Source organism: Colius striatus, chromosome 3 (genome assembly GCF_028858725.1).
Source record: "Colius striatus isolate bColStr4 chromosome 3, bColStr4.1.hap1, whole genome shotgun sequence".
In the NCBI taxonomy this organism is placed as follows: domain Eukaryota; kingdom Metazoa; phylum Chordata; class Aves; order Coliiformes; family Coliidae; genus Colius; species Colius striatus.
In genome coordinates, this window is record NC_084761.1 from 89,854,210 (window position 1) to 89,866,501 (window position 12,292).

General features: G+C 38.9%; 1 protein-coding gene across 1 annotated transcript in view; it reads right to left on the reverse strand.

Moving 5' to 3' along the window:
* Positions 1-8,187: 8,187 nt before the first annotated feature.
* Positions 8,188-12,292, reverse strand: part of MSANTD1 (Myb/SANT DNA binding domain containing 1) — a 38,101-nt gene continuing 33,996 nt past the window's right edge. The window contains 1 exon segment of the mRNA XM_061994092.1: positions 8,188-8,428. Coding sequence (XP_061850076.1) covers positions 8,188-8,428 — 241 coding nt within the window.

Consider the following 12,292-nt stretch of genomic DNA (forward strand, 5'->3'; position numbering starts at 1 on the left):
CCTAAACCTCAGCAAAAACTTGGTAAGACTTCTCCAATTTCACACATGACTCCATAAAAAGAAACTGACTGAAAATGAGAGCCTGAGGTGACATGAGTTATAGACAAAGTGACTTTGCACATTCCTATTTAAAATAATTCCTCTGATAAAAGACCCTGGCTCCAGGACAAACTATGCAACATTGAAGTGAGGAGGAGGGATGCCCTACTCCCAGTAGTTAACTCAGGAATCAGAGAACCTATTTTCCCTCTCTCCACTTGGAATGTGACAAAGTCATGACCAACCATTTTCTCATTTCCTCATGCAAGCTTTTTATCTCCGGATTTGGAAAAAACAGACTGTCCTTGACCAAGTTCAGTCTTTCTATAGGATCCCTGCCAGAAGCACAGCTCTGCTTGTGGTAATCTCTTCTCCTGAAGTTCAGGTGAAAAGGCAATACGTGACCTTAGTGACACTTAGGTCCACCTTGGCAGAGATGGTTTTAGTGTGAAGGGCTCCCATGTCCATAATAATGCAGAATTACAGGATTCTCCCTAGCTCTGAAATTTTATTTGACGCAATCTGACTTCATTCTCTTCTACCTCATAACTAGATTCTGAATGGTTTTTTTAAGATTTGAAGACACCTGCTCATTCTAGGAAAAAGTTCAGTCAGAACTTTGGTTTCATTTAAGATTTGCCTTGCAGTTATTCTAAATGATCTCTTGGAATGAAGGTAAATGGATTTCTCAATTAAGTGCATTTCTTAAGAGTCGTTTTGGGCTTGACAGCATGTGTAGAAGTCTTCTCAGTACTCTCACTATCACTTCAGAAAGTTCCTCTCAGAACTAGGTTAAGGTCTTGCCTCCTACTAAAATTTCTGTTTCATAGAGAAAATCAAACGTGGCCAGCAGGACCGTGGAAGTGATTATGCCTCTGTAACCAGGCACTGATGAACCCACACCACAAGAGCTGTGTTCAGTTTTGGGCCCCTCACTACAATAGGACATTGAGATGCTGGAGTGTGATCGCTTTACAACTACCTGAAAAAAGGTTGTAGCAAGGTGGGGATTGGTCTTTTCTCTCTAGTAATGAGTGATGGGACAAGAGAAAATAGGCTCAAGTTGCACCAGGGGACACATAGATTGGACATTAGGAAAAACCAAGAGGGTTGTTAGACACTGGCACAGGCTGCCCAGGGAGGTGGTGGAGTCCTCAACCCTGCAGATATTTAAAAGATGCATAGATGAGGTGCTGAAGGACGTGGTTTAGTGATGGGCTTGGCAGTGTGAGCTTAGTGGTTGGACTTGATGATCTTAAAGGTCTTTTCCAACCAAAATGCTTCTACGATTCTATGATTTATTCATATAAGTTTAAAGAAAGTGTACCATTATATACCATACAAGTTCACATGGGCAAGGTTTTATGCATTCATAAAGGAGATTGCATTTGCTCTAATTATATTGAATTAAAACTAAATTATAGTTAAACCTGTAGGGGAAAGAATGAGAATCATGGAGAGTTTTTAAAGTAGTTTTAATTAATTTTCAAAATATGTTTACGTTGTTCATAGAAAATTGATATTCCTATATCTTCCTCAGTGAAATGAGCCTTCCTCAAGCTGTGACAAGTACTTCTCGACAATTTAGGTATGTAGTATATTTTATACCTTTAATAATATGCACCAATTCATTTCTTTCTTGCAATGCATAGCAATCTAGAACTTACCCCTCAGATAACAACATACAGTCAGGAAGACTTTCGTTGAAAATGTAACCAACACATTTACAAGTCCAAAATCAGATGGTTTAACATCTTTTAAACATTTTAAGGATTATTTGCCAAATTGTTGGAATCTGATGGAAGAGTCACAGTTTAAAAAAACAATTATAAAGATTACTTTTCAGAGGATTTTAGATGGCTGCTTTGAAAGATATTTTTATATGAGCTGCTTTCTTTAAAACAAAGAAAAAGAGATTTGGAATACAAGCAACATCTTTCACTACACTGGATGGATGAACTGAGGCCAATTAACAAGGCCAAGTGACAGGTCCTGTATTTGGACCACAGCTCCTCCAGGCAACGCTACAGGCTTGGGAGAGATGGCCTGGAGAGCCACACAAAGGAAAAGGACCTGAGGGTGTTCAGACAGTCGTCTGAACCATCTGAACCATCGGTGTGCCCAAGTGGCCAAGAAGGCCAATGGCATCCTGGCTTGTATCAGAAATAGTGTGACAAGCAGGACCAAGGAAGTGACTGTCTCTCTGTTCTTGGTGCTGGTGAGGCCACACCTCAAATACTGTGTTTCATTCTGGGCCCCTCACTACAAGAAGGACATTGAGGTGCTGGAGCGTATCCAGAAATGTGCAACAAGGCTGGTGAAGGGTCTGGAGAACAAATCTGATGAGGAGTGGCTGAAGGAGCTGCGGTTATTTAGCCTGCAGAAGAAAAGGCTGAGAGGAGACATGATCACTCTTTACAATTACCTGAAAGGAGGTTGTTGCAAGGTGGCAGTTTGTCTCTTCTCTCAGTAATGAATGACAAGACACGAGGAAATGGGCTCAGGTTTGAGCCGGGGGTTAGACTGGAGATTAGGAAGAACTTTTTCATTGAGGGGGTTGTTATAGACACTGGCACAAGCTGCCCAGGGAGGTGGAGATATTTAAGACACATAAATTTTAGAAGAGCAAACCAGGTCACTCAGAGCTCAGAGAGGAGGGTTCCTTGGGAAGCTTCTATGGAGGATAAAGGAGCTAGCAAGTGCTGAGAGTTTTTCAGGAATGTTCTTCTGGAAGCAAAAAAACAGTTCATCTTCTTTAAAGGTAAGGGAAGCAAGCAGAGCAACAGGGCCCCTTGACTTAGCTGTGACCTTCTGAGTCTGCGCAAAACCAAAAGAAAAGCATACCAGAGGTGGAAAAGCAGACAAGTGCCAATTGAGAACTACAAGGGCATTGCTCAGGTGTGCAGAGATGCAGTTAGAAAAGCAAAAGCTCAGCTTGAACTGAAATTGGCCAGAGATGTCAGAAACTACAAGAAAGGGTTCTTTAGGTATGTAAACAACAAGCAGAAACAGAAGAAAAATATTATCTGCTGTTAAACAGAAGCAGTGAATTAGTCACCAACAATGCTGAAAAGGCAGAAGTTCTCAACACTTCCTTTACCTCTATCTTTACCAACTTTACTGAACTCAATCCAGCAGCTCCCTGTCATTGGACACTTTTAAGACTCATCTCGACAGGTTGCTGGGCCATCTTGTCTAGACTGTGATTTTGCCAAGAAAGGTTGGACCAGATGGTCCTTAAGGTCCCTTCCAACCTGGGCTTTTATGATTCTACGACCTAGCTTTCAACCAGGACAAAACTGAGATCTTATCTGTAGTCATAAGTCAGCTCTATGTAACTGCACGTCATTCACTTCAGATGACTATTTTTCAAAGAACACATCTGAAGTTATTCAACCTTATCAGAAATGTGTTTCAATAAAATACCTTAAAATAAGCTGTAGGAGAATGAAAAAATTCCAACCAGAAAAATTATGCATAGGTGCAAAATTTCACCCCCCTCCAAAATAGCAAAGTAATTTAAATGTTTCTGCTAAAACACAAAAAGATCAACACAAGAGTTTAATGATGTAGTCTCAAGCTTGCACACACAGGAAGTATGCTACCCATAAAATCAGGGGAAATAGATTAGCAGTCTAGAGACCAGATGGTTAGTATTTACTTGCTGACAGAACATCACCAAATGTTCCTAAATTTCATTTTCAAATTTGCCTTTCACATCCCATTATCAGTGTAGGAACTGATCCTGCAAACATCTACATACGGACTTCAAGAAATTGATACGTTTTAGTAGTCCTGTTGACTTTCCGACAAGAGATGATTCACAGAACCAGACTTAAGTCTACAGGGTTGTAATCTCTTTTTGCCTCTAATGAACTGGGCATATTAAGTCTGGAAAATTTTTTTTTTAATCCTGTAGAAGTGGTTTTCTCCTACTTTTGTACCTTGCAAAAGAGCTTTATCAAGAAAATGATAAAAGACATTCTGTGTCTGTAAATATAGTGCCTGGTTTGGGGGACAATTGTTAAACTTGGCACAGCTTGAAATAGACTGAAATCTTAAAATGCTGCTCCAATTTTAAGTCAAGAAGTAAAAAAAAATATAGTTACATTCTATATAATCAGCAAATTGTTAATGCCAACATGAGAAAATGCTGTTTGTTTGTAATGGAATTCTCCCACAAATTACTTAGCCTCTGGAGTTTGTGAAATATATTTTTACTTCCATATATTTGTCCACTTTTTTCTCTGTTGGGAAAAAAAAGTCACTACTTGCTGTACACTGTAACTTCTCCAAGTTATCTGTAGGAGCTATTTAAATATACAGAATTTCACCAGTGTTAGCGCTTCATACTGTAATTTTTCACCTTCAACATTGTGGATTTTCTTCCATTTCACTTTCCCATCCTTTAAAATATTGTGTTCTTCCTGTCATTACTAGCTCTGTTTGAAAGGATTTACTTTGCTCTTTCAATGTATATTTTTCAATCTTTCATCACAGTCCACTTCTCCACAATTGCTTGCATGTTTCTCAATATCTCGTTTTCTCATCTGGCTCCTCAGGTTCCCTTCCATTCTATTTTTACATGACTTACAATGTCACCTCCCTCCGGGCAATGTATTTCCTCCTCTAGGTTTTTTTTTTTCCATTTGCACCATCTGTGTATGTACATGTAATACATTTAGTGAAAGTGATATCATACTTGGTGTTGACCCTGCTACTGCCTGGAAAAAAAGAAATTTGTTTTCCTATGCTACAGTGTATTCGTTGATCACAGTTCTAGAAGCCATGAGGGAGTTCCTTTAATGTCATAGTTACAATGATGAACTTGAGTAACCCCTGATGTGATCTCCTTGAATACTTACTACACTCTAAAACTCCCTACTCATACAGACACAGAAGCAGTGTCTCGGTTTTGCAAAACCAGGAATTCTACCAAGCATTTTAATTCTAAGCAGGTCTTTCAAGTTATAATTAGTCTGATTTTATCAAACATTTAAACACCTTTACCTGCAGCTAACTTTCTCATACAGATGAGAAATCTGTGCACCTACTTTAAGAAAAAAAAAACCTGAAAAATCAGTGAACCTATTTTTTCCAAGTAAATGTTTGGTCTTAACTAAAACAAATGAAACAGCATAAAAAAAGAAACTATGAGTAGGAGGGGAATTTTCAACCTGTTGTCAAAAAGAACATTAACAAAATTGTCATACATGAAAACCAGTTGTCTTTTCCTACAGCAGTGCTGTGTTCACTCTCTGGACAAAAGCAGAGCTGTAACACAGATAATCTAGAAGAATGAGAATAAAGCCTTTTGTTAGAAGAGACGGGGTTTTAAAATTGATCTTATAAATTTAGCTACTAAAAAAATGTTGGTGCATAGGAATAAAATCTCACAACGTGTAGAAAACACCACTTCCTTTAATGCAGTTATGTAAAACAAAGTTCAGAGTCTCATCTAGAGTGCTGGATATGATTCTGGTCATTCACCTTTCTTTAAAAAAGATGAACTTAAAGGGGTAAAATTAGCAAAACTTTTATCAGTATAATCCCTACCTTATGAAAGAGTGTTCTTCTGAAGAAAGGCTGCATGGGATATCACCTCTGGCTCTCAAGGGTAAATGCTACAGAAAGCAGCAAAATCAGTGTCAACATGAAAAGAAATCAGTATAAATTGTGCAGGAATAATCCTAGAGGCAATCTTCTAAATTGCAGTTCACCCATCTATAATGCAGCTCTTCATATAATTCTAGGGGGGAAAACACTCAATTTCTTTTAAGATATAGAACCACACATTTACAAAAGGGATTTTATGACATGGTTGCTTTTGGTATTAGGTAAGGCATCAGTGTATTTCCTCCATTCCTGTGTTCCTACAGCTCTGGAGTTAAAATTCTCATAGCATGCAAGGTGAGGGGCTACAGTACAAGGTTCAAATATGATGCCATTGTTATTGCTCGTTAATTGGATTTAAATGCTGCGAGGTTCAAGTAGATAATATCAGTAAATATCATTAATTCCTGTGGAGTCGGGGGACAGTTTCTTTATATCTTACTGTAAACAAAAAGTCAGGAAGCACTACAATGTGGATATGTCTGCCAACCCAAATCTGTGACAGGTCTACATTTGGAATGTGCAAATTTATGACAAAGCACACCATATAGGTTCCCTCTCTCTTATATGCCTGTGTGACAATGCTCTTGCAAGCTTTTGACGTCAGGAGCAGTCCTGCTTTTAACAGGAGTTCTGCAGGCAGAGCTGTGATAAGGTTACCTGATTCTCTTTCAGATAGAACTAATTTGATTTGCATACACAAAAGTATTTGTAATTTCACTTTTGCTAAATGTCAGCTGTCACCCTCTCTTTGCAGAATCAGACCAGACACTTGCCCTTCTTCCAATCACCCAATCATTGTAGAAAACATGAAGAAAAGGTATTTATACTTCAGCAGACACTATTTTCTGCAGGTTTAGTCTTCAACCACATTTGCATTATCCTGTTATCATAAATTCAGCTCTGTAGGAATGGGCCACATTTACATACTTAATCATTCTTAATCTTCATACCTGCAGGATCTTCTAAGAAAGATCTCCACATATTATTAATTTGCTTAGTGAGTATAACCTTTATCCTGTTCACCAAGTATAATTACAGATTAATTGGTTGGTCTGGGTTTTAAAATAGTTTAGCTAACACTGGCTTAGGCAACAATACATTAAGTTTTATAGGCAAATGCCTTCAAAAACAAAAGTTCAAGGGGGCCAATGTTTAAAAGTGGGATGACCTGGTCCAGGTGAACCTGCTTCTGCAGGGGGATTGGACTAGATAATCTCTAAAGGTTCCTTCCAACCCTACCAATCTATGATTCTATGAATTGCAAATGGCCTGAGTTCCTAGTACAAACATTAACTATACTTTTTATACTTCTGTGTCTGCATCTGCCCTTCAGACTTGCAATACAGTGAAAGCAGCAGAAATGAGTTTTCCGAGAGACAAAAAGAAATGGTAGGTAGGAAATGCATCTAAGAACCAGATACTTGCTGCTACTTAGCGACTTAAATACAATCCTTTATGCCTCCGGCTCCCTCTTGTGGTGCATCAGTGTTGATCGGCCCTACAGACCACACCTTAAAGCAACTAATTGCACACCAAGCGATGCCACCAGCAAATATTACCGTAGAGGTATGGAATGTTCTTTGTGACTTCCATCTTTATATTTGCAGCACCAATATAGGAGATCTTTACACTGCATTTAAGAATTAAAAACCTTTGACCATGGTTATCTCTTCCAGAATTTTTCATCATCCCAAAGCATACTGTCTGCCCAGCAATAATAAATATGTTTCTTCTTTTTATTTCATTTGATAGATTATATATATATATGTATATGCACACAGTACAATGTTTTTCTTTTGTAATAGAGAATAGATGAGAGTTTTCATTGCTGGTTGTTCATTAAGTCAACAGATTCCAGTTAATAATGAAAAAAATTAAACATTTAATATCAAAAGCAACTTCAAGTATCTTCTATACATTTTAGTATTCAGTATATAGTAAGGTGGATTGGGGGTTTTCTTTTTATATCAAAAGTGTATTTGAATAGGCTATTTTTACCCTAATACTTTAGAGTGCTATTCATATCAGGCATGGAGTTTAAAATTATGTAACTCATGGTCCCAACTAGCTCTTCACAAGAACCATAGGTCACTTGTACAATCACAGCCTATGCTTCAAAACAGGGTTTAATCATCAGCAGAGTCAAGATGCAGTTACCATATTTAGAAATGCAGTATTTCATTCTCCTACAATGATAGGTCAAGCTACAGTCCCTGATGTGAAGCAATATCCAACACCACCTTTTGTAAAACAATACCTGACCGAGGCATAAATGGTACTGAAGTTCCCAGAGCTATTCATTCATTAACCTTTCTGTATAAAAATAATTCACCTTAGACATATATTGCACTAATTTTATCATACTGGATAGCTCTCACCTTGCATTATCTGTTCTCTCTGCTTAACTAAGATTACATTAGGGTTTTAATTTCCATGGAAAACCTGGGAATAGGGCAACAGACGCACGTATGGTGTGCAATAAAGGGATACCTATAATATCACTAGTAATCTCAGAGGCATTCACAAAGGAAATTACACATTAGATTTGGAGATCATTTTCTCCAGTAGATTCATCATTCTCTCCTGTAACTGTAAGCTTTGAACTTGAATGATGTTTTGCTGATCCAGAATCCTGCGCACTTCTCTACAGGTTTCTTCCATGGCTCTACTCAACTTCTTTTGTTCTTCCAACATGGCCTCCATTAATTTTAGCTTCTTCTTTTGGAAGCTGCAGCTTTGCATTTTTCTTTTCTTAACTGGTCTTTCTTCAGCTCTGAAATGTGAATATTTGTTAACAATTAAATTGATATTTATACAAAATCTGTGTTAGAACCTAAAATGCTCAACTAAATTTTTGGCCAAGTTACAACCTAGTCATATTTTTAAACACCTCTATGTTCCCCAATAAATTCCCTCTCAAGTTCATGCCAAAACAGAAGCATTTACTGTATTATTGCAGAGTGTTGCAGACTGAAAAAGAAAAGTTTTTAAATCTCATTGTTTGTCACAAGAAATTTCCCTGCAAAATACCAAGCTCTTTTTTTTTCTTTTATCTTGACTTTTCTTACACATTGAGTTTATAAACTGTACTGAGAGAGACATTTTGCTTCTCTAGCCATTAAAACTCTCATTTAAAAGCTGCAATAACCATCCCATCTGGAGAAAGTGTTGCATTGTTATGTGTGGTGGTAAGCTACAGCTTGTTTTTTAAAGCATTGCATCAGTAGGGCTGGTCCCACTGCAGAGTACTAGTCTCAGAATTTACACTTGCAATGAGACACAGCAGTTGCACTGACCACTTGTTTATATATTCCTTCACAAAACATTATAAATATAAAACTTTAGCAAGATGCATCTTACAAGATTCCCTCTTTTCTTAGTAGATGAGGAAAAGGCTGTGGATGTGGTTTACCTGGGCTTTAGTAAAGCCTTTGACACCGTTTCCCACAGCAATCTCCTGGAGAACCTGACTCTCCATGGCTTCAATGTAAGTACTCTTTGCTGCACAAAAAAAGTGACTGGATGGCTGGGCCCAGAGGGTGGTGGGAAATGGGAGTTAAACCCAGTCAGCAGCTACTCACCAGTGGTGTTCCCCAGGGCTCAGCACTGTTCTGTTTAATATCTTTTTTAATGATCTGGACAATGGTATCTCAGTGACATCTTGACCAGCTTGAGACTTGGGTGGAGAGGAACCTCCTGAAGTTCAACAATGACATGTGCAGAGACCAGCATCTGGGGAGGAACAGCCCCATGTGCTAGTACAGGCTGGGGATTGACCTGCTGGAGAGCAGCTCTGCAGAGAGAGACCTGGGAGTCCTGGTTGATAATAAACTAAAGTCAAGCCAGCAATGTGCTCTTGTGGCCAAAAAGGCCAATGGCACCCTGGGGCACATCAAGAACAGTGTGGCCGGCAGGTAGAGGGAGGTTCTTCTCCCCCACTACTCTGCCCTGGTGAGGCCTCATCTGGAGTACTGTGTCCAGTTCTGGGGTCTCCAGCTCAATAGGGACAGGAAACTGTTGGAGAGAGGCCAGCACAGAGCCACTAAGATGATTAGGGGACTTAAGCATCTTTTGTATGAGGAAAGGCTGTGGAAACTGGGGCTGTTTAGTCTGGAGGAGACTGCAGGGGGATCTCATTAATATTTACAGATATCTAAAAGGTGGGTGTCAGGAGGTTGAGGCATCCCTTTTTTCTATGGTATCTAGCAACAGGACAAGGGGTAATGGGATAAAGCTGGAACACAAAAAGTTCCATTCAAACATAAGAAAAAACTATGTTATTGTTCAGGTGAGGGAGCCCTGGCACAGGCTGCCCAGGGAGGGTGTGGAGTCTCCTTCCTTGGAGGTCTTCAACACCCACCCGGATGCGTTCCTATGTGACTTGATCTAAGTGGACCTGCTTCTGCAGGGGGGTTGGACTAGATGATCTCTAAAGGTCCCTTCCAACCCTACCATTCTATGATTCTGTGATACTAATTAATTTGTATTTGGGTTTCTTCTGAAAAAGTGTATTTGAAGCCCTAGGAGAACGCCAAATCTAAGTCCGTCTATGTATCCTGTCACATTGATGTTCCTCTACCACAATGTCTCCTAAGTTCTCTCAGGGTATAAAGCTTAGATAAGCATGTATCAAATTGTGCATCCTCATCTGAAATCTGTAGAAATGCCATATGCAATTCAGGTAATCTTTTAAGAATTTCCTCTGCTGTATCGTGCTGAGTTTCTGTTTCGAAAGATAATCCTAGCAATAAAGACAGTGCTCTGAAGGTATAGAGCTCACATGGCCATCCTAGCTTGGGGTGACAGTGCAACACATGAATTCAAAGCCAGCCTACATAGACACACACATAGATCTCTTTCTCTTAACTTGTAATCAAAGAAAGCAGCATGCTGAATTGTGAGGAAGAGAGTAGAACATAAACATGGAAGTGTTGTACACATCTTAAAAAACTACAGTTACAGCTGGACAACTTTTTTTCTGAACTTAAAGTAATTGTGTGTTCATTCTCACTTTTGGTAACTCCGGACTGGAGTCCTGAGCATCAAAGTTATCTGATGTTGAGTCTTGAAGTGTCCTTTCTAAGTGAAATTCAATAATGAGATAGCATTATTGTGAGTAGCACGACATGTCAACATCTTGCAGATTTCAAGACATCCTTGAATAAACATTGCTTGAACTCTTGAAGAATATGTTTTTCTAATTTGAAGAAGAGGAATGGGGAGGGACGTCACTCAGCTGTGGCAGATTTCTATCATAATTTCATTCGTATTCTTGTTCTACTTGACAGGCTTTGTGCAACAGTGACTGTGACATTCAGATCTCTCAGCAAGATAAATAAACAATCCTTAGCATCTGAAAGACTTAATGCAAATATAACAAACAGACACAAGCCCCTTGACATTTAAGAGTGCGGTAACCCAAAAAGGGTGAGGTCTATGAAAAGAAACAAGTGGATTAAATTAAATGCTGTTAACATCTTAGAGAAAAAATACCCTAGAATTGATCTTGAGGGAAATTGTTTGAGTACTGTGTAGTCATTTGAATGTGCTGTCCTCCTATGCACAAGTAAGAAAGAACAACAATCTTCCTTTATAAATGTACACTAATGCAGTGGATAAAGACCCCTGGCTTTCAAATTATCCAAGAATTTGAAGTTATTTGTACAATTCAAAGGGCTTTATCACCATTACACTGCTATCCTCCTCCCTGTAAAGTACTAGAAAGTAGCTATGTTGAGACCTCGTCTAAAACAAGAACTGGCTCCTAAAGCCACAAGAGGGCTTGTGTCTGGTCAAAGCAGCCTTGGTGAGAGTGTCCTGGGTAGGGAATGAGAGACAAAATTCAGGGCATGTTGATGGTACTGAGCTGCACTGAGTATTGTCTGACTTTCTTGCCAATTGTGATGACTGTTTGTTTTTTTCATTTCAATCAAGACTGAAAAAAAAAAAACATATGAAAAAAGGAGATAGAATCATTTGGAATGAAAGCTCTAAAATAAGCCTTATTTTTAAGAGAAGAAAAAGGGCTTTTGAAGTGTTTTCTCAGAATCTGTACAGGACTGTTTTTCCATTAAACAAATGCTATCCATTAAAACCTTGACACATAACCATAAATCTAAAACAATACCTGTCTTCCACAATTCCAGAGATGAGAGAGAGGCAAAATGTCTGCTGGTGGTGGTGGCAGCCACATAGGGAACTGTATCAACAGTATCTGCAGTCTGCTAACAACTGAGAAAGTACTTGCTGACAAGTGCTTGCTCAAAATCAGGTTTCAGCACAGAGAAGTCCCTCAAAAGCCAGAGCACAATGATTCTTCAAGGTCTCCTAAGTACTCTCTATGTTTACAATTAATACCTATGGATTGGTAATTAGATAGCCTTCACTGAAAAGAAACACTTATTTCAGACACTCCTACCTTTGATGGTATTTCCAATCTCCTTTTCTCTCCAGCCCTAGTGACTATCAATGAGAGGGTTTTATGATCACTCACAAGTCCATGGCAAAGACTTGGAATTTACAATCCTCTCTTCTTGCAGAACAGCTCTTGAAAGAGAGCTCTTGAGAAGGGTCTACAAAAGAAAGACCCAAAGAATCTGATTTACAAGTTAAAACCCCTCAGCGGCATGAAACAATA